At 35.8% G+C, this 23,793-nt stretch overlaps 1 protein-coding gene across 1 annotated transcript in view; it reads right to left on the bottom strand.

Moving 5' to 3' along the window:
• The window catches only part of LOC136984397 (ATPase family gene 2 protein homolog B-like), a 50,774-nt gene extending 28,129 nt beyond the window's left edge, over positions 1-22,645 (bottom strand). Inside the window, exon 1 of the mRNA XM_067281366.1 lies at positions 21,525-22,645. Coding sequence (XP_067137467.1) covers positions 21,525-22,607 — 1,083 coding nt within the window. The 5' untranslated portion in view covers positions 22,608-22,645. The remainder of the gene's footprint in view (positions 1-21,524) is intronic.
• Between the last annotated feature and the right edge of the window lie 1,148 nt (positions 22,646-23,793).

Below are 23,793 nucleotides of genomic sequence, written 5' to 3'. Positions count from 1 at the left end.
GACAAGATATCCCCTGAAAATAAGACCTAATGCATCTTTTGGAACAAAAATTAATATAAGACCGAGTCTTTTTTCAGGGAAACACAATAATAATCAATTTTATTATTGTAATTACTGAATTGAAATTGCAAAAGCTAGATATGAAGTCTGTAAAGGTCCGCTTTTAGCAGGGCAGGTCTAAAAGTAGCACGACCTTGGTAATTGGTCCCACCTGGCGTTGTGTCTATAAACGGTCGGGAAGACAAAAGGGTAGCATCTCCATTTATGGGACTCATCTGTACGCGTCAATGTGTTTGCCACATGTTTGTCGGCTAGAAAAATGTAAACACGGAACGGACATGACGGTAAGCTGTTTCATCAGGAGGAGAGCGGACGTGTTTGAAAGCTCCTGGGGAAAGGAAGGACCCTGATTGGTCGTAAGTTGTCGTCGAGGAACTCTTTAAATAGTAAGAATGGCGAGAGGAATGGGAAGAAGGGCAAGAGACAGATAGTACGACAGTCTCAGGCACTTGGACAACCCACTGAGCGTAGAGAGAGTGTGCTCTTCAGGCAACGATCTCAGGGACGGGTAAGTGCGGAGACTGGACAGGTCGTACGGTTGAGCCATCTCCACAAACCGACCGGAGTTCCCCAGAGTCTAATAGTCCCCAAAGGACAAGCTGTTACGTGAGACACCATACCTTTGTTGTACTGTGTGTGTAATGTTGCCAAGCTTGTATATTCTGAAATATTTTGTTTTGTAAATAAACTGTAAATATTCACTGGATTGAGTGTGGAGGTGTACCTTTCTACGAACCAATGTAAGAACATTCTCAAGTTGTAAGAACTAACTCGAGACGGATTATTGTAAAGACCTTCACTGGATTACAATAAAGATCTTCACTAAGTCTATGTTCCTGTGTATAGTACAAACTGTTTGTCTTTGTTTAAAACCAACAATTTTAAATCATTATCACATAAAATAGTTTTACCATCCCTAAATCTTTCATAGGAGGCTTTAACCAGCAAACGTTATGCTGAAGAGTATATTTCAACAGAGATAACCACCTCTAAAATGCACTGAATATCCAGTTCATAAAAATAATGGCATTTGCACCAGTTACATATTGAAATAAGAAAGAATGTTATACATAAAGTAATTATTATTCATACATACCAAATTATATAAAATAAATGGGTTAATAAGGAGTATAAAAAGATATGTTGTAGAACATACCGTTTTCTTTTAATTACTGCATAAAAAAACTTTAAAATGTATTTAAATGATTATCCCAATAGCTTTCTTTTTTTAATATACACTCATGTGCAAAACTTAAGGATAATGTGCATTTACATAAAAAAAAAACATGTTGGGAAACAGTGGTAAGTGCATGTAGTGTTTCCTAGTTCAAGTCCTTGACTGTGTGTCACACTTGATCCCTGAACCTACCGCTTGGTGACACTTTAAACACTCGTTGTAGTCAGATACATGCCATGCGCAGTTTCAACACACCAATAGTTGTGTTCATTGCATCACAGATTGAATACACACAGCAGTGTTGGTGGCCATACTGGTAGTGCACATGTAAGAGAATGGCGCAGAGACACCATTTGGATGATTTTATGCCTGGATGAATCGTCGGATGACTGGAGAGCAGTCAGACCCAAATGGAAGTGTTGCGTGCATTGAGTGACCCCAAAGTGTCATCTCAAGGGTCTGGCGACGATTCCAGCAAGGTGAAAACATCACACAGAGGTGTGGCAGAGGCTGTCCAAGGTAAACCACCAACCAAGAGGACCATTACTTACGCCTAACAGCCAGACGCAACAGACACAGCACTGCCTTGGATCTCGCTAGAGATCTTGCAGCTGCTAAAGGGACCAACATTTCAAGGTTTACAGTGTACAGACGGTTAGCTGAGGAACAGCTGTATGCCAGAAGACCAGCAAGATGTGTTCCTTAAACTAAGTGCAAAGAAAAGCTTGTTTGAATTGATCCAGGGAACATCACACATGGACCCAGGAGCAATGGAGTCATGTCTTATTTACAGATGAATCCAGGTTTAGTCTCAGCAGTGATTCACAACGTGTCTTCATCCGGAGAGAACCTGGGACACGGTTCCATCCAGAGAACATTACTGAACTGGGCCAGTACAGAGGTGGAGGAGTCATGGTGTGGGGTGGCGTCATCCTGGGGTCACGCACTCTCCTGCATGTCTTCCCACGGGGTTCACAATCACAGGTGCGGTGTATTGGGATGCCATTCTGGACCAATATGTTCGTCTCTTTTGAGGTGCAGTGGGCAATGACTTCATTCTGATGGATGATAATGCTCGTCTCCATCGAGCAGACATAGTGGATGAATACTTTGAAACAGAAGATATCAGACAATTTGATTGGCTCAGTCACTTGCTGGACTTGAACCCAATAGAGCATGCATGGGACATGCTTGGCAGGCAGATTGCACGTCATCAAATCGCTCCAAGGTCCATTCCCGAGCTCAGGGAAGCACTGGTCCAAGAATGGGAAGCCATACTCCAACCACTTCTTGATAATCTCATTCTCAGAATGCATTCACGTTGTGGTGCATGTCTTGCAGTGCAGGGTGATTACACACACTATTAATGTCCCTGTGCCGCACCTTGTTTCCTGGACTAACACATGGGTATGTTTTCTGATTTTCACACCATTCTCAATTGTTGTCCATGTTGTCCCCTCTGTACCTTTTCTCACACTATTTGCAGTTTGATACCATTTGCAATGCAACCTCAATCCATATATGGAAATTCTCCTTGTTTTTCCTGTCATAAATACCTTATACCACATTATCCTTAAGTTTTGCACATGAGTGTATTACATTAAGCAATACTACATATAACATAGAATACAAAAGGATAGGAAGTATTTCGGGTTTCCTTATGTAAAAGACTTATATGAAAAATTAAAAAAAAAACTCTAATAGATTTAATAAAATTTTTGATTCCCTCACAAAGTTTAAAAAAGAGACTAACTTAAACCAAATAGAGAAAATTTGATCTACATAAAATGGAAACAGTAGGTATTGTATACTCAATCTCTTGTAATTGATTTAACTAGTAAAATATTAAAATGTGGGATAAAAGTAAAATATTAAAATGTGGGACTTTTCCTCTTATTATTTACTACAAATGAATAATTTTTTTTCCAATAGAACTTGAAAATATTGAAAATAATAAACAATATTTCAGAAATCTGTGTATAACTTCAAATTCTATATCAGGAAAAATATGTAATGTTAAAAAGTTCTTTCTGCCCTGTGTAAACTAATGCCTTGTTATGGCAAATGCTCTGTCTATAATCATAGACTATAATACCATATAACATAACATCACTCCAAGTTGAGCATCATAACATGCTTGATAGTGTGTATGAGACCTGTAACACTCGAGTGTGACAGAATTTGCTCAGTTCTTGATTTGGAGACTTCTCTCTATAGAGGTGATCATCAGGACTTGGCTCAAAGTCATTAATGTGGATGACATCTGTCATAATAGTGTTCTGAAGGGTGGACTAACACATTTTTTCCTTCACATGTTTTCATTTGGCTTGAACCAGTGGTCTGTTCAAGACACTTATGTTACAGAAAAATGCTCTATAGTTTGTTTATGGCTTAAGAGGTATGTATCCCTATCATAGATTTTATCAGACCTATGGTTAGGTAAGCACTACTCAAACCTAGATCTATCAGACTGAAGATCAATACACATGAACAACAAAATTATGATGATGAATGTCAACAATAGGCTTAACAAATTATATCTTTAGATTAGCATTTCTTCATCTTTTGAGAATAGCAGAATATTTTTGGTGTTTTCTCAGTTGTGTGGAGCACCAATACACATATAAAGGTGTACACATATGTAAATGTAAATTCAATCATTTATGTAATAAAATCATATATATACATACATTAAAGAAAATCTAGTTCTATCATTTGATTATTAGTATAATTTGGTTTGTTTTCTATATATTTAATGAAAAGCATATAAATTAAGAAACATAAATTTTAGAATTACATTTTATTTAACAATGGTGTGCAGAACACTGCTCATGTCTTCAGGAGTACTAATGCTCTTTATAACACTGGTTGAGAATCCTTGTTGCATCTCCACCTTATTGTAGGGGCTTAAGGGCTAAGCTTAAGGGCTTTGTGATTTGTATTGCAGTGTTTTGTGAGGTCTTCCTGATTTGAAGGCTGGGCCAAGTCCAACTAACTTGTAAGAGGAACACTTTCCAATGCCAAAGGGTGAAAGGTACCCAAGTGGTATAATAAGTGCTGCAAATAATTCCTTTGGGGCACCAGGCAACATCCCATTGTATTTAATTTTGCATCTGAATTGGAGGCTCTACAGGAATCGCGTGTGCATTTCCCCTATTTCAAAACTGCACATGGATGAAACTAATTTGTCTTGTGTTGCATTTGAACAGGAGTTGATGACATCAGGCCTAGTAGCAAGCTACTGCTGCTGCTGCTGCTGCTGCTGGCTGTTAGCCAGAATCTTCTGAGATTAGTTGCTTGCTTATTGCTGCTGATCTACAGGGAGCACTACACAATGTGTGAAACTTATACTAAGGGTAGCTTCATTTAATTTAGATAAATCTAATCATATCACCAACACAGTAAGAGCACTTCTGTAGTGTTGATCACTGCCTAGTCATGGATGTTATTGTCAGTCATAATTAATACAGGATCTCTGGATATTCAGAGATCAGGTTAGGAGTTTGTCAAATTTAGGTAGTATCTTTTAGCATCACCTCTCTGATAAGAATCCAAGAACTTTCATTTTTGACCGTAAACAGATTCAGGTATTTTCTGACTCAGATTTCTAGTTAAAAAATCTGTTTGTCATACATTTATTGGTTGTAGAAGGATATTTTAATCCCTTCTGCCCATCTTTATGATTGATTGTATCCTTTCCTTTCTGGTGAGGTCAGATCTGGAGTTTTCTTTTGTCAGCTATCTTCCTCTCCTAATTGGCTATAAATCAAATACTCACAACAGTGTCTGGAGATATAAGGAAAATAATCCCAGAAGTGATTTTTTTCTGAATTTCTTGCTAGGTATTGACAGGATCATTTGGAATCAAGGCATCAAACCTACATGTCTCTTCCAGGCATGAAGAAATATTAAACCTCACTCTGACTTTCTCTGGTTTATGTAGCAGAGGGATTTGTATGATGAACCTTCTTTATCTGATCACAGACACATTATTTTTATTCTAGCTTCACATCTAACATAAAAAAGTAATTTTTTGTAACCCAAGGAAGAATGATTGAGCAATTTTATAGTGTCTGTCTTCCAGAATGACTTACTTTTCTTGCCATCTTGATGTTGTTAGACATATGAAAAAAATCCAGAAAACTTGATGTGACCAGCCTGTTGGTAAGGCACAAACTCATAACTACCATTGTTCAGTGGTATTATCATTTGGCCACTGGTGGGCCCCACAGGGTCAGTGGTCAACTTAACGTCTAAATGTCTAACAACATCAAGATGGCAAGAAAAGTAAGTCATTCTGGAAGACAGACACTATAAAATTGCTCAATCATTCTTCCTTGGGTTACAAAAAATTACTTTTTTATGTTAGATGTGAAGCTAGAATAAAAATAATGTGTCTGTGATCAGATAAAGAAGGTTCATCATACAAATCCCTCTGCTACATAAACCAGAGAAAGTCAGAGTGAGGTTTAATATTTCTTCATGCCTGGAAGAGACATGTAGGTTTGATGCCTTGATTCCAAATGATCCTGTCAATACCTAGCAAGAAATTCAGAAAAAAATCACTTCTGGGATTATTTTCCTTATATCTCCAGACACTGTTGTGAGTATTTGATTTATAGCCAATTAGGAGAGGAAGATAGCTGACAAAAGAAAACTCCAGATCTGACCTCACCAGAAAGGAAAGGATACAATCAATCATAAAGATGGGCAGAAGGGATTAAAATATCCTTCTACAACCAATAAATGTATGACAAACAGATTTTTTAACTAGAAATCTGAGTCAGAAAATACCTGAATCTGTTTACGGTCAAAAATGAAAGTTCTTGGATTCTTATCAGAGAGGTGATGCTAAAAGATACTACCTAAATTTGACAAACTCCTAACCTGATCTCTGAATATCCAGAGATCCTGTATTAATTATGACTGACAATAACATCCATGACTAGGCAGTGATCAACACTACAGAAGTGCTCTTACTGTGTTGGTGATATGATTAGATTTATCTAAATTAAATGAAGCTACCCTTAGTATAAGTTTCACACATTGTGTAGTGCTCCCTGTAGATCAGCAGCAATAAGCAAGCAACTAATCTCAGAAGATTCTGGCTAACAGCCAGCAGCAGCAGCAGCAGCAGCAGTAGCTTGCTACTAGGCCTGATGTCATCAACTCCTGTTCAAATGCAACACAAGACAAATTAGTTTCATCCATGTGCAGTTTTGAAATAGGGGAAATGCACACGCGATTCCTGTAGAGCCTCCAATTCAGATGCAAAATTAAATACAATGGGATGTTGCCTGGTGCCCCAAAGGAATTATTTGCAGCACTTATTATACCACTTGGGTACCTTTCACCCTTTGGCATTGGAAAGTGTTCCTCTTACAAGTTAGTTGGACTTGGCCCAGCCTTCAAATCAGGAAGACCTCACAAAACACTGCAATACAAATCACAAAGCCCTTAAGCTTAGCCCTTAAGCCCCTACAATAAGGTGGAGATGCAACAAGGATTCTCAACCAGTGTTATAAAGAGCATTAGTACTCCTGAAGACATGAGCAGTGTTCTGCACACCATTGTTAAATAAAATGTAATTCTAAAATTTATGTTTCTTAATTTATATGCTTTTCATTAAATATATAGAAAACAAACCAAATTATACTAATAATCAAATGATAGAACTAGATTTTCTTTAATGTATGTATATATATGATTTTATTACATAAATGATTGAATTTACATTTACATATGTGTACACCTTTATATGTGTATTGGTGCTCCACACAACTGAGAAAACACCAAAAATATTCTGCTATTCTCAAAAGATGAAGAAATGCTAATCTAAAGATATAATTTGTTAAGCCTATTGTTGACATTCATCATCATAATTTTGTTGTTCATGTGTATTGATCTTCAGTCTGATAGATCTAGGTTTGAGTAGTGCTTACCTAACCATAGGTCTGATAAAATCTATGATAGGGATACATACCTCTTAAGCCATAAACAAACTATAGAGCATTTTTCTGTAACATAAGTGTCTTGAACAGACCACTGGTTCAAGCCAAATGAAAACATGTGAAGGAAAAAATGTGTTAGTCCACCCTTCAGAACACTATTATGACAGATGTCATCCACATTAATGACTTTGAGCCAAGTCCTGATGATCACCTCTATAGAGAGAAGTCTCCAAATCAAGAACTGAGCAAATTCTGTCACACTCGAGTGTTACAGGTCTCATACACACTATCAAGCATGTTATGATGCTCAACTTGGAGTGATGTTATGTTATATGGTATTATAGTCTATGATTATAGACAGAGCATTTGCCATAACAAGGCATTAGTTTACACAGGGCAGAAAGAACTTTTTAACATTACATATTTTTCCTGATATAGAATTTGAAGTTATACACAGATTTCTGAAATATTGTTTATTATTTTCAATATTTTCAAGTTCTATTGGAAAAAAAATTATTCATTTGTAGTAAATAATAAGAGGAAAAGTCAATAATCAAGTATTGTATTGTACTAACTGCATTACAACTGGAATGTAAGAAAATCTGCTAATCCATAAACTAAAATGGTTCCTTATGCATGCACTGAGCAGTCATTGTGGCAACATTGCCACATCTATATTTGGCAGCATGATTTTCAAATGGTCAGGTCACTTAAAATTGCACCAGTGTGGAGTAGTGTAATGTTCATTTTTGAAAATTTTTACCGAAGAAGTGAAATCACTTCAAATTTTTATCATCAAATGAAAGTCAGTATGCTGAGTATTTTTTTAGTCAAAAATGGCTGTATATGTGAATGAAAGATTCAAAAATGGAAAGGGGCCGTCCACAAATTACATAAGGGCGATTTTGGCCATTCTAGACCCCCACCCACCCCTGTGTAAGAAACCATAATATTTTCTTTGATCCCTTCCTCCCCTTCCCTATCTTACATAATATTTAGGCATAATTTTATAGAAAGATTTTAACAAAAATACATTTTTTTAATGAAACCCTAAAACCCTTAGGTCCAAAATAAATATTTATTAATTAGTTAATTAATATGTACTATTATTTATAAAAGACTACCTGAACAAATTTAAAAATATAAAAATTTAATGAATTCGAATAAACAATTTATTTTAAGAACTTTATTTTTTAATTATTAACAATCTTTTTATTATTACCATTAATCAACATCATAATATTCATTTTTATATAAATTTTAATTTTCACAAAAGGACACAAAAAACTTTGACAGATCGACTAGCTAGTGAGCATGTAAACAGAAACGTCATACAGAGAGAATAGAGAGAAATCACATTCCGTTGCCATATTGGTTACATCGTGGCTAAGGCCAAGAAAATAAACTACACGCTGCTAAAATGTGCTAGGTGCAACTGGGGACTGAATCACAAAGCTTATAAAACTCTATATAATGGGGCAATACAACTAATGCTACTTTATGCGGCCTCTAGCTGGGGTCGTGTGACTAGTAAAAATTCAGTAGCAAGTAAATTACTCTCTCTTCAAAGACAGTTTGCCATCAGAATTTCAAAGTGCTGCAGAACTGTTTCTACTAATGCCTCTCTGATTTTAGCAGAGCTCCTTCCTTTGCCACTATGTATTGTACAAAAGATTCTTAACTACTACATCAGAACAACAAACATCAAGGCTCAACAACAGTCTCTACTCCTATCTACAGCTGTTCAAATGCTACCATATTGCAATTACCCTATCTTTGATCATCACCCCGTAAACAAGGTTATCCCCAGCATACTGTACATTTGGTGTCATCTGCTTCCTCCATGGATAACCATGTAGACATTAATATCTACACAGATGGGTCCAAAAGCCCCCTTCGTGTCTGCTCAAGTATCTGTATCTCCCTCCAAACTGACATATTTTGCCCAAAATATGTCAGAAGGTACAAATATCCCCACGTATCAAGCTGAAGAAGATGCTGTCTACCAAGCTGTTCAGTGGGCCCCTTCACTACCAAACAAAACACTGTCTATCAACATTTACAGTGATTCTTAGTCTGTCCTAAAAGCTCTATTAAATCCCAATTACAATAGCAATAAAATCACATATATCCAGCACCATATTAAAAATCTTGTAAATAAGATAACTTTTTCGTTTGTTCGTGGTCATACTGACATACTAGGAAATGAAAAAACCAAATTTGAGGCTAAGTCAGCTGCAAAGGACACTGACTTGGACTACACTCATGCAGCAGCCTTAAAAATTATATTTATGACAACGCTATGAAAAAGTGGAATGAACAATGGTTGAGCAGTAAAACTGGTAGAATAACAAGACTTTATTTTCCTAGTGTTGAATGCAAGTTCTTATCACCACTTAGAAATTTAACATTTGCTACTGCTCACATACTCAACTACTTACTGAGCATGTATAACTAAGCAAAAACTGATTCTTGCTTTTGCTCTACAGAAAACCTAGACACTGTCGACCATATGATCTATTAATTGTCTAATTTACGATCAAGATAGACTTATTCTGAAATTAGAAATCTTTACACTTGGTTTCAGGTGGCCATATCCACTCAATAAGCTTGTTCAGAAGCTACTGTTTGATGCTTTTTACAATTACGTTGAAAAAATATGGAAGAAAAGACTTTTTATAATTTCTAATTTCTAATTCTTCACCCAAAAACCTAATAACCGGTGCCAGTCCACTTAAATTACATGGCAAACATTTTCGGACACTTCACTGCGCCCTTCCTCAAGCCTTCTTGCCATGTAATTTAAGTGGACTGGCACCAGTTATTAGGTTTTCGGGTGAAGAATTATTTACAATCCGGTGTTTTAGTGAGAGTTTATATTTCTAATTTCTAGTTTTACATTTTAGTTTTCACTAAAAACCGAATACTAATTTTATGTTTACTTTGTATCATGTATTTTGGTTTATGTATTCTTAGTGTTATACACCCAAAGGAGTGATGCACTTATTCTAATATAAAAAAGAGAGAGAAACCACTTAACGGCCTTTCTCCCATGATAAAAAATGTGTCTGCTAGCATTATTATTCTATCATGTCACACTTGATGGCGTTAGTGTTGACAACGAGCGTTCTTAATAGAAACCGCCAAATTGAAAACTCCACCACTCAACGAGATCAAAAAATAAAAATAAGAATATTAAGTAAGACGAGATCTATTACCCCCTATCCCTGAGTAAGAAATCGTAAGAAATCCTTGACTCCCACCTACCTCTTCTTCTTCTTCTTCTTCTCACAGTTTAATATGGAGATTATAGCCTTTGCAGCTCTTTCTTCGACCAACGTTGCCAGTTGCTAAGCGAAACGACCAGTGAGGCTAATGTAGCACTCCAGTGCCGCCACATGTTGACTAGGAGTGATGGAGGCCGGCGGCCAGTATATAGGCGTCAGTGTGCGCACCAGAGACATGTTAAGGGTCATCGTGTTGCCGAGGTCCCTGCGGGCTGCAGCGTATTTGGGGCAATGAAGCCAGTAATGTAGTGTAGTTTCCGCTGCGCCACAATGAGGGCACCCCGGAGAGTCGTGTAGGTGCCGTGAGTACAGAAAAGCATGTAACAAGGCCGTCTCAGTCCAAAGCCGGGCCAAAAGCGTCTCCATGTGGCGAGACGACACGCGACTGTAACTCCGGGGGGTGAATGGACGAAGGTGATCCCAGCCCTTGTTGCGGAGCGCTGCTGACCAGGAATCCATCAGGGTGCCAATGGTGGTGTCCTGCATGGCCCGGGTGAGGTCGCGTGGCGTGAGGGGTCTCCAGATGGAGCCACTGAACGGGTCGCGGCGGGCCGCTTTGTCGGCCGCCTCATCGATCGGAATGTTGGTATGGCCCGGTGTCCAGCCGATGACAATGGGCACCGTGTGGGCGCTGATAATAGCCGCGAGATCGATGATGATAGGTGGTGATGAGAACAAGACGTTGGCCATTGCCTGGATGACTGAGCGGCTGTCAAAGAAGATGATGGTGGGTTTGGCCAGCAGGGCGCTGATGTGGATTGTGCACAGGATGCCCTGGGCTTCTGCCCCGAAGACGCTGCAGTACTTGTGCAGGGATCAGGCCTCTGTTTTGTTTGTGTTCGAGGAGACGATGCCAATGGCGATCCGAGTACTGGATTTGGATGCATCCACGCCTAGGCAGAGCCAGCCCGGCCATTTTGCAGCGACAGTCTCCCAGAAACGGACGCTCGTGACGACTGGTGGGTCGGTGGACAAAGTGGGGTAGTCGTCTAGACTAATGTGTGGGTGGACGCTGGCAGTGCTTGGTGGCACACAACGCTGGCGATAGATGAGTGACATGAGTTGGCCTTCCCGACGGTAACGGGAAATGACCCGGTACACGTAATGTTCCTGATGACGGCGCCAATGATAGAAGTCCAGACTTGAGGCGTTTTGGTAGAGGTCGTGTAGTGGGCTAAAGCTGCCCCTCGATATTTGAGCTGCTGCATGGGAGAGTGTTCTGAGACGTAGCCTCGGCCGTAACGGCATGTAACCAGTCTCTGTGTAGAGTGATAAGAGAGGGGTTGTCCTGGGCACGCCCAGCGCCGTTTGGAGTGCGGCATTGAGGGGTTTCTCAATGCGATTGATAGTGGTGGATGGAGCGCCATCCAGGAGCGGTGCTCCAAACTCGGCCATTGGGCTGAGAACCGCAAAGCTCCGCTGAGCCTGAGGAGCTCCGCTGTACGAGCACCGTTATGGCGGGATGCAAAGTATTTGAGGAAAGATCCTGCTCTGGTCAGTTTTGTGCGTGTGAAAGTCTCGTGAGCCGTCCACGTGAATGTATGAGAAAAATGCATGCCCAGGACTCGTATGATGGTGCGTTGCGGGATTCTTCCCGAAGGCAGTGTCAGCGCTATTGATGGGCAGTTATGTTTGGGTGACAGGTCCATGACAGCACTTTTTGTTGTGGAGAAAGACCTACCCAAAATACCTTATGTAATTTATGGACAGCCCCAAAGGAGAATGTGATCAAAGACAGCCATTTCAGATACCTGATCTCTGTGGAAACTGATACAATAAAAAGTGTGATTGATTAGAGAATTTGTGAGTGCAGAAGAATCACAATTGATAATATTGCTGAGGAGTTTAACATGAATTTAGCCTACAGCATTATGCTTAATGAATTGACACCAGAAAGTTTGGACAGATAAGTTTTGAAACAGTTGACGTGATCAAAAATTTTCAGGCAATGAAGACATGTAGGAGGTGATGTGGCTCAGGGTCCAACTGAAATTAAATTTTTTAAAGGCAACCAGAAGCTTGTACACTGATGGACCACATGCATTCAGAAGGAAACTTACACTTGCACTCAGGAAGGAATATACTTATTTATTGACTTTCTCTCAATATTATTGAATTATAATAAAACAGCAAATGTTTTTGTTAATATTTAAGACAAAAAATTGAGTAAATTTAAGTTCATAAAAAATAAGCTTTACCATATATATAAAATAAAGGTTAAAGTGTACCTAGGTAACCCCTATGGTGGCACTTCTGGAATCTCGATAGCATTTGTGATTAGAAATACAAATTTTTAATTTTCGTGGGCCCGAGGACACGCGTTCTAACCTAACCTAACCTATTCTAATAAATTACCAAATTATTGGTAATTTATTAGGGAATAGAATAGGTTAGGTTAGGTTAGAATATGCATTAGGGTGTCCCTTATTTTTCGAATATTTTTTTTTTTCTAATGCATAGGGCCTAGTTTTGTTTACCCTTAAAATTCCCACAATAAATTTCAGCTCATTTTGATCACTAGAACCCGTGCCGACTTGCATCGAATCATTTCCATACATATGGTGCTAGAGAAGTGGCACGTATTTGCTTTGTTCACCATTCTAACACAATTTGTTGGGCTATTAACACCTATAGTTTTTTTTTTTGAAGATGTCAGTGGAATTACGAAGCACTAAAAAACATATTTTCTTAGTCGGAGAGATAAACCACCAAATCATGGGTGCAAAATTATCGTCAAATCGACAAATACTTGCAGTTTTGTTTTTTAACATTTGCGAAGTTAAACTAACTGTGAGTGAAAGCATAAATCTTGTAATACGCGAGTGTATCATATTTTGGGAAAAAGCTAGAATACCTAAAAAATCTATACCTAACTGTGTCAAGAAATTGATGGATCTTTATCACATATGGAGTTTCTCCATACCTTGAATTCCGCCACTTCGGAATTCAAGGTAAAACTTCGTCACGCGTCACATAAGTCCTTCCTCGATTCCTCCCCAAAATCCTTTGTTACAGGAGATACATTGACAATATCTTGGTTCTCTGGAGGTCTTTACTGAATATGAGGGTCGTGATAAACACTTTTAATGACAATCCCTATGGCTTAACAGTAGAACTCAAACAAGCCAGCCAAAAAGAAGTCCACTTCCTCAACATAAATATCAGAGTACACAAGATGGGCATGCACACATCCGTATACCGCAAACCAAGTTCCCCCTCCACATTCATCCCTGTAGGCTAATGTGACCCGTTCCCCTATAACAGGGGTGGCCAACAAGTCGATCGCGATCGACCGGTCGATCGCCAAGCCAATTTTGGTCGATCGCTCACGATGTCTTGACTTAATGTATTATATTTGTAACCGAACACGACAGTATGCATGCAGTTATGACTCGACTCATAAGCAGTGCACCACGTACTGAAACACAGTGTATAAACATAGTATGTATTTCATACCTCCCCCTCCCCACTTACACTATGCCTATGACAACAAGTCGATCGCAACGCATTTTTAAGATAAAAAGTAGATCTTATGTATACAAAAGTTGGCCACCCCTGCCCTATAAGATCGCGGCATACAATGCTTTAATTAAGAGAGCATTTTCTCATTCATCTACTAGACAAGCACTGGCCGTGGAACTTTTACATATCCACCATCCTGCCTCTTCCCATGGATTTCCGAGGCTTACGCATAAATTGATAGATCGCTACCAATGCACACACTTGCAACACACCATCATGACAGACCGCCAGAATAACAACCCCCCAGACATGGTTCAACTGGTCCCTAGCCCTCTCCACGAGGTACAACGGATTCGTTCAATCCATACCTAAAAACACTCTATACTGAGATAGCCAAGAAAAGAAGTATTCAGATCGTGTACAGGAGATGTCCTACCATCTTTGACATCCTTTGCAATGGAAAAGACCCCCCCAAACAGAACAGACTCCCTGGAATATATAGTATTCCCATTAGGGACAACCGGTTTGATAGGGACCTCGTTTATATCGGATCCACAAACAGCTCCTTGAAAGTCAGAGTCCAGGAACATATAGCGGACATACGTCATCAGAGAAGTACTTCTGCCCTCGCCACATACACCACTGACCCGGACATTGTGGCAGCCTTCCACCAGGCGAAACTCGTACACACTACGTCACACAATGAACACCTTAAGTGGCTTGAGGCCATTCAAATCTACAAATCGTCCCTCAATGAGAACTGCATCAATTTTAAGGATGAGTTGGTTCTGTCGACAGCATGGCAGACATTGATGGACTCCGACCTTTCGGTTCATGTTAGGTTAACTAGACGAACACACAAGCGTCTCATGTAACACCTTATAATTGTTTCTCGAATTTCCTTTAACGGTTTGCTCTGTCCCATCAGTAATTCAGTCTCACATCTGACGAAGAACTCCCAGCAGTTCAAAAACATTTGTGGTGATCTGCATCCTTTGTTTTTATATCACACTGGTTATAGGTTCTAAGAGTGCAGTATTTTACTCATCCTGGTGTTTTGCAGGGTAGTGGAGTAAATTAATGTCTCTAGTGATGAGGTCATGGACAAATTTGCCAATTCAAACAGAAAATTATTACTATGTTAAAAACAGTTGTATCATATATAACATATTTATTTTGTATCTGTTCAGTTCCTCCTTATGGTAAACACATACTTGGCATAGAGACAGAACAAGAAACAAAAATTCTCCTGCAATATAAGTTAGGGATGCCCTTCCATCTGTCTTTGTGTGTGCACATCTATAACTCATAGTGCAAGTTGATTTTTTCTCCACCTGCCTGAATGTACACTTACCTTTAGTATACTGCATTATGGTACTCTGTACAGATATTGTAAAAATTAATAAACTACAGATCATTTCCTGTATCTTGGCTCGTAGTACATGGTATTCAGTTGGTGCTCTGGAAGTTTTTAAAACTTCAAGTGCTCCTTTTTGGTAATGTACAGTGACCTTGTCAAAGATTTGTCAATAATTCATTCCTGTTGCAAGTGCAGTATATAAACTGGTCCCTGTTACTGCACATTTTTATAGCCTGTTGCAAGTGCAGTATATAAGCTGGTCCCTGCTACTGCACATTTTTATAGCCCAGCCAAGATTCGTGAAATGAGCCATACATTATTCTTTCATAATGTATTTTTTTAAAACCCTATCCTTTATAAAAATCCTGTAGATGAGTCTGTAATAAGTACTGTTTACAGTCAAATTAACATTTTAATGATAATTTTAATCATCGATGGAAGAGAAAGTTGAATTAATAGGATGGCTAAAGAAATTACTCCTTTATAATAAAATTTTTAGATTTTCTCTAATAAACAGTTTACAACTTTTATCTTCATATTACACTATTCCATTTAATAATGAAATCTGTAAACACAAGGTCTGGACATGATACCATGATACATTGTGGTATTCACCATATTGGTTCCTTTGTGGTAGTGTATATGGTGTTTGTAGTATGAATTTGGCTTTGATTTTTTTATCTCAATTAACTGGATTTCTTGTTATCTATTTTTCTTTTAAATGGTTTGATGTTAAACACCAAATTATAAGTTTTCATCAGCAAAAGGCTTAAGATTGTTCTATTTTCTCACTAATAAAACTAGAAGAGCTAAATGGCTTCAATATCAGAAAAGAACAAAGTGTAAACAACTGAGAATTCAAGGCTGCATGAGGTTAGTTGATAAAGTAATGTTGAAAATATAAATTTACAAAGTGTTTGCGATAACTTTTGTAATGTAACATAACTGAATCTTTTAGATACATTTTGAGGAGTCACAGTTTGATGTTAAAAGAGTGAACGAAAAAAATTATTGCTGCTGATCATAAAAATAAACAAGTAAACCATTGTAAATATCATAAATAAATGTCGATATGTCATCCCTTTGTTTTAAATTATATTTCTAGTTACAATATTTGGTAAATTTTAAATCTGTGGGTAAAACTTTTCCATAAATAGTAATATTCATCTTAAACTGAACAGTAAAACACTGACAATGTATTTGCTTCACAGTTTGTAAGTAAAATCTAGCCATGTACAGTACTATAATGCCCAAAATCTTCACTAAAGAAATGATAAAAAGGATGAAAACTGCATATAGTAAATAGAATCTATCTTTGTACTGTAATCTGTTAATCTTCATTAAAGAAGTTTCAGATTTTGAATTTCAAAATAAAATCTATCCTTGTACTACAAAGACTAATGTTCACTTTTTCAATTTTCAAATAAAATGTAGTATCTTTGTACTATATCCTGTAAGTTTGACTAAAGAAGTTGGAGTTTTTCAATGGTTTTATAGTGTTTGTAATTACAACATAAAAGTATGGTTCTTAGATCAGTACCATTCTTTAGACTGTATTTGTGGTAAAGTTTGTTTTGACAGGTTGTATAACAACATAATACAACTTATTAAATGAATAAATCTGTATAATATGTTGTTTGTGGATTGAAAACATACTTTAAAATTTAAAATAAAATAATTGAAATGAAAACTTTCAGTCATTTAAATTAATATTTTAAAATAATTGAGAATATAAGGCCAGGAACACACATGCATAAAATTGTTTGGCAGAAAACTGAATCAGAAATCAGCTTTCAGTTCAGTTTCTGTTTTACGGTTTTATGCCAGAACACACATACATAAAAATTCTTGCCAAATAGGAAACACCACTGCCACTAACAGTGCTAATTTTATTAATTTTTTCCTCTATCCCTTTGTACCTTCCATTTTTTCTCCACTTCCTCTGCTATAATATAGAAAATTTAAATTAATTCACTTGTATTCCAAATTCAAATAAAGAACGTGTGATTTAAATATTAGGCCTATATATCGATTCTACTAGACCTACCTGTTGTTTCAAATTTTGCACCTATAAATAGCCATCCATATACCAATATAGCCATCCATAAACGTTGTTTAAATACAGTATCTTTATACATGACACTGATGTGGTCGAACGGATTCGATAAACCCCTCTATTTCATTTATTTTTCGTTTTTTTGAGACCGTCAAAATTATAGGGTTGACCCTCATTGCCGCCATTGTTAGAATAAAAACCACGTGTCTACTTTGACGTCACAGAAAAGACTTCTCTTTATTGGAGGAATTTTGGTGTAAAAATTTTATGGTGTAAAAAGTAGAGACATGCTCTACTCTTTTTTCAGTTCTGTTTCAGCCAAAATTTCAGAAAAATTTTTACACTTTCTGTTTTATGCTAGATTTTATGCATGTGTGTTCCTGCCTAATACAGATTACATATTTTAAATGAATAATTATGTTGCTTAATAAGTTGAAGATTTGCTTTATATACAGTTTGAGAGAAAGGCTTTCTTTTATCTTGATGAATTTTAATTTATAAAAATGTTTACTCTGATGCTCCTGTTTGTAATTTGTGTAATGTAAAAGTGCATGTGAATATAGAAAATTAAATATATTCTTATTTTAACAGCTATCTCCAAATTTCTTCTTTAATTTTGCATTTCAAAACTAAATAAATTACTCCTTATACTGTATCATATGAACAATTGACATATCTTTTTATTTTAAAACCTCTTTAGTTAAAGCCTTTAATTATATGTAAGAGTAACCTCTAAATGAAAAGATACTCTATTTAAAATTATAAAAGGAATTCCATGGCTTGAACTCAAAGGAAAATGCACATACAGTTTACTGCATATACAGAGCATGATACTTATACCATGACCTTGAAACTAAGGAACTAATATGGTGGTTCCATAAGGAACATTGGTATTCTGACCTTGTGTTTATAGACCTTGTTTAATAAGAGAGACAATGCACAATTAAAATTTCAGATTTTCTATTGAATTATCAAAAGTTTACTCTTTACATTTCATTTTTATATATTGTATTTCCTTAATTCTAAGAAATTTCTTAATCCATTTTAATTTGCTCAAAATACAATGTCCTACTGTCAATGGCATCTTAACATTTGCAATCCAAAATAACACAATTAGCAATCACCATGAGTACACCATACAGCAGATTATGCACCAATAATATTTTTGGCTATACTGCTCAGTAGAGTGGTTATATCAGTTTAAATGCATTTTGCTGGTAATGAGCATTTAACTTGAAGAAATTTTAAATGTTAAAAAGGAGTTTAAGAGAACATTATGGTGCAGCATTAAAACAAAAGTTATTTTATATGTGGAAGAGCATGAAAACAAAACTGCCAAATACTAAGACAATGCAAGATGGAGTTAAAAAAGTTACATTTGAATGATTTGTATTGAATTTTCAAAAAACTTTTGTCTTATAAATCTGGAAAAGCTTAAATTATTGTTATTGAAAAATGTTTAAATATGTTATAATTTTAATCAAGCCACTAAAATGATCAGATAGTTCCATAAGTCCTGTCCAAAAGCTCATTGATCTAATTTTAGATACTAGGCTTAAAAGTACAGTAAGACCTCGCTTAACACTGCCTTAACCACTTAACGCTGATTCAATATAACGTGGTCTGCTTGAAGCCTAAAAAAAAGCTCAAAATTTATGCTGATTCAAATTATTGCGGCATTTCATTAATTCGTATATAATACGATTATTCCCAAACACAAACCAAGCGGAAAAAGGTGGCAATTCGTCATAGTACCGCACTTCTCTTAAATCTATGCTTGTTTTGTGCAATTTTGGAATAAAATATAACATAATGGATGCCATAGGCAATATCGACTTTGCTTGGCAAGAATTAACTGATAACTGCATTAACAAAGTGTGGAAGAAGTTATGGCTGAAGGTATCCAAGAATTCTCAACAAGAAGAGCCTATCACTGTATTGTTAGGTTGACAATTTGGTCAACCTAATCAATACACGAAAAACCTAAGATGTAGACGAGCAGGATATTGAGAAGTTACTGCAGGTTTCTGGTGAGAGCCTTACCAACGACGACCTTCAAGAACTGACAGAACAAGAAATTCAAATAGAACTGGAAAATAGAGATTTTGAAAACAGAGAACCCAAAAGCGACAAATTAAACTACACAACTTTATCACAAAAAACAAGAATTTCAGAAAAGCGAGGACCTTCATCATGAAAAATAAACTTTACATTTCTGTGTGCATGTTTGTTATTTAACATATATTATTATGCAAATTAATATAAAAATAACTTAAAATTAAAGTAAAATTTGTTTAATTTTGGTCACGTGTTCCCCTTTCCCTATTTACTCTATGTTAAAATGACTTTGTTTTAACGCTGTTTTATTTAGCGCTTTGTCGTCTAGGAACACATCCCCGTGTTAAGCGGGATCTTACTGTACTTTCAGCACAATTTTAAATGTCTAAAATGAACAACAGAAATGACAACTGTCTAAAATGAAGAACAGAATTGGCAGATTAGAACATTGTTATGGTTTATCTGGTTCTTGGGAATTGCACAGTATAGGTAGATATGTGTCTGAGATGTGCAATCCTTAAGCAAGGAACAATATTATAATTAAGTAAAGATCTGCCATACTTTTTAACAAGTTTCCACAAGTAAGCTTTCTTATTCATAGATATATCCAGTATTATTTTCTACAAATAAACAATCTAGATCAGTGTTACTCAACCTTTTTTTATCTCAGGCCACATACACATGATAGCTATTACACGCAGGCCACAACGTAACGATTATAATGAAAAACTTATATAATTTCTCACTCACCTTAGAAATTTAGTGTGACTGTTGATATTGTGAACATTTTTTCACAATTTCATTTAAATTAGGCTTGTAACTGCTGCATGCTACTCATAAAATGGCATCCAGGTGTGAATCAGTAAACCGATTTCTATATATATGTTTTTTGCATATATCATTTTTGAGTATGACGTTTCACACAGATACGTTGATGCAAACAACGTAAAATTTGAGCACATTTTTTTACAGAAAGGATAAAAGGGACTTAGCAGTGCGGGCAAAGTGACCGAATCTATTTTTTGCCGCAAAAATTTCAAAATTTATATTTTGACAGCATTATTTACAGGTCACGCCCGGACCACTCACAAAAGCTCAGCGGGCCACAGGCTGAGTATTGTGGATCTAGATAATATGTGTAACATGGATATCAAGTTCAGAATGGACACTAAATCAATTTCTAAAACCTATTTACCAAATCAGTTAAAACTAACATACAAAACCTGTATAATTTTATAAATGGTTATTATCAACTGTAATATTTAAGATATACAAACCTTACTTTTGTTCATAAATTTCAAAAAGATCATGAAAGTTATAAATCTGGTGCATTCATTTTATGCTCTGCTTACACTAATCACAAATGATATACATGTCACTACTTATGTTGTCATCTACAAAATGCATGCAGTTAAATTGATATTTACATAAATAATAGTTAGAAATACCTGAAAAAGAAAATATAAAGTATGATTTGATACCGTAAATGTTATTTCTAAATTCCTATATCTGGGAAAGATCCAACTTTTCTTATGGCATAACTAGTGACATGCTCACCTGACTAAAATAGCAAACAATTGCATCAGTCTTTTCCATCAACATCATCACAGCTGAGTGTTGCATGTAAACTCAAAAATATTACAACATTAGAATGTCATGGAAATGAACGATAAAACTGACATAACAGTCGTAAACACAAATATATTATCCTATTTTTGTCAATCCAAATTGTGATGATGTTGATTGAAAAGATATTATAATAGAATCTAATGCTGATCTACAAGTTTCTATTTGAAATTTGGATTACCTTCTCTATAATCTAGTAATATCTGGATTACCTTCCCTATATTTAGTAAAATTTGGATTACCTTCTCTACAATTAATAATTGTATAATTATCAGAAATTTAGACAGAAGTTACTCTTAGGTAGTTTATATAGATACCATATAGGCTACAGTATATACAAATTACCTGAAAGTAGATTCTACTGAAATTTAATCTATTAAAGATAATCGACCTCTTTAATAGATTAACATTTTAAATACTGAAACTACTACATTAAAGCATCTCTATACACATAAAACAGTTCAGAAATGTTTAGATCTAATTCTACCTCTTTTTCAAATCTACAACATCTTCTTATTGTCAAATCAACGTCATTTGGTTTACTTGTTTCACCTATCACTATCAGTTTCCTATTTCCTTTCGCATTATCCATTAGAGAACGAAACTGAGTTAAGAATCTCGCAGACTTGGAGTTTTTACTACTTTCCTTAGTACAAAATAAATCCATCTCATCCACCAACAGGACACAAGGGCCCTCTTTGCACAGCATCTCAGCCTGACTAAATATTTTCCTTAATTTGTCTTCATTTTTGCTTTCTCCAGATATATAAAAGTTTGATATTCCAATTTTAATTAAATATGCTCTACAATCCAAACAGACTTTTTTCACTAATGTTGACTTTCCTGTTCCCGAAGGTCCAATTAATAATATACCATTGGGATTTAATTCAAAATTATTAGTCACATAAGGAATAGTAATTATATGCTTTAAAATTTCGTATTCCTTCCGTAAACCTCCTAGAGGGATCGCTTCAACACATTGATCTAGTTCGTACCACTCTTTACTGATGATTTTATTTACAGAAATGTTAGTCTGTTCATTGACTTTTCCTACATAATTTTCATTGCAGTCCAGATCTTCAATAATAATGGCATGAAATTTGCATAACTCTGCAAGAGGATGATCGGCACATTTTACGACAGAATTTTTAACAATGCCAAATTGTTGAATAAGACATTTGACCCAATATTCTAACTGAATTTTTTCGTTTTTCCATTCAGATGATGCATTAATATCGCTTAAAACAACAGAAATTTTGACGTTCTTTACTAAACACGTGCCAAGTGGAGTGAATCCAGAAGGAAATTTTATGTGTTTTAATCTCTTACATATGGATTTATGATTTATGACGACAGTCTCATCTACTTCAACAGCGGGTAATGATTCTGTTTGATACAAAGGACGTAACATACAAATTACACTCGTAGAACCATCATCAGGAGTAACAGAAACGTAATCTCCAACACGTAAGCCTAATTCTAAAATCAACGAGAAACTCAAACGACATCTTTGAGTTAAATAATCTCCGTCCTGGCAAGAAAATACATTTAAATAACTATTTTCCATCATTTTAAAAGTTTAAACGAACGAAAAACAAAAAACACGTGTTCACCACATAAAGCACGTGCTTACCACAATAGCTATTTTCGCACTAGCGCCATCTCATTAAAGCGATTAAATCTAATTTAACGAAAAATAATTTGTAAAATTTATTTTAAAACAATTTAATAATTATTATTAATTTTCATTAATTTTTAAATTTATCCGGAAATAATAATATCACAAAATTCATGAGTTATTTGCTTAAAAAATTAACATTAATAATTAATTCCGGAAAAGTCTGATCTAAGTAAAATCTAAGCGGCATCAATATAATTCCACGATTTAACTGCTACAAAAGCATAAACCAGTCAAAATTTTCTGCTGAAATTATTATTACACGAACGACAGCTTAATAAATTTTATATTATGCTTTATAACTATAGAAAATTTGCCTATTTTTAATCTTAAATTTATATTACTGTATAGGCGATCGGAAAAGCCTATAGTCTATAATCGTTTTCGTTACGCCAAATTAAAAATTCTTTCGAATTGCAACGTTCCGAATAGTCAACATATACAGACAGACAATGCGTAAATAATTATAACACTTTCGTAACAAATACCTTAATTCGAACGGGAGCGCTCCTTTGCTATTTTCTCCCTCCTTTGTTCTTCGCCACCATTTCCTGTTTACTAGTATTAATTAATGAATTTCCCTTCTCACAATCATTAATATTGTAGCATTCTGCCCTTCAAATATTTATTGCAGTTTCTCTGTCCTTAGTTATTGTGTATATTTTATAATCTACAGGAAATGACACTGAATTTTCTACATAAAAAAGAATGTTTTTTGACCGCTCCATTGTCAAAAAACAAGGAAAAAATGCTCCAGAAAGTCAGAGCGTAACTTAACCAGTTACGTTACTTTCTATGGGAAAGGACAAAGTTTTATCATAATAATATGTATTTAATCTGACGATAAATGTTTATGTAACTTAATCACATCCGTGGGAAAATGATTCAATTCGTCATTCTCTTACATACAAATATACACACATAAAAAAATAAGTCCAGTGAGTCACTAAACTCACCTATATTCTCGCACAAGCAGCCATTTTGGAAAGTTTAAAACGTATAAATAATAAAAAAAAATGTTTTTAAAATATAATAGAACTTCAGCCATGTTAATTAATAGAAAAATAAGCAATAAAAT

The sequence above is a fragment of the Centruroides vittatus genome, unplaced genomic scaffold (assembly GCF_030686945.1).
Source record: "Centruroides vittatus isolate TY-2023 unplaced genomic scaffold, ASM3068694v2 contig_120, whole genome shotgun sequence".
In the NCBI taxonomy this organism is placed as follows: Eukaryota; Metazoa; Arthropoda; class Arachnida; order Scorpiones; family Buthidae; genus Centruroides; species Centruroides vittatus.
This window is presented reverse-complemented; position numbering and strand designations above follow the sequence as displayed.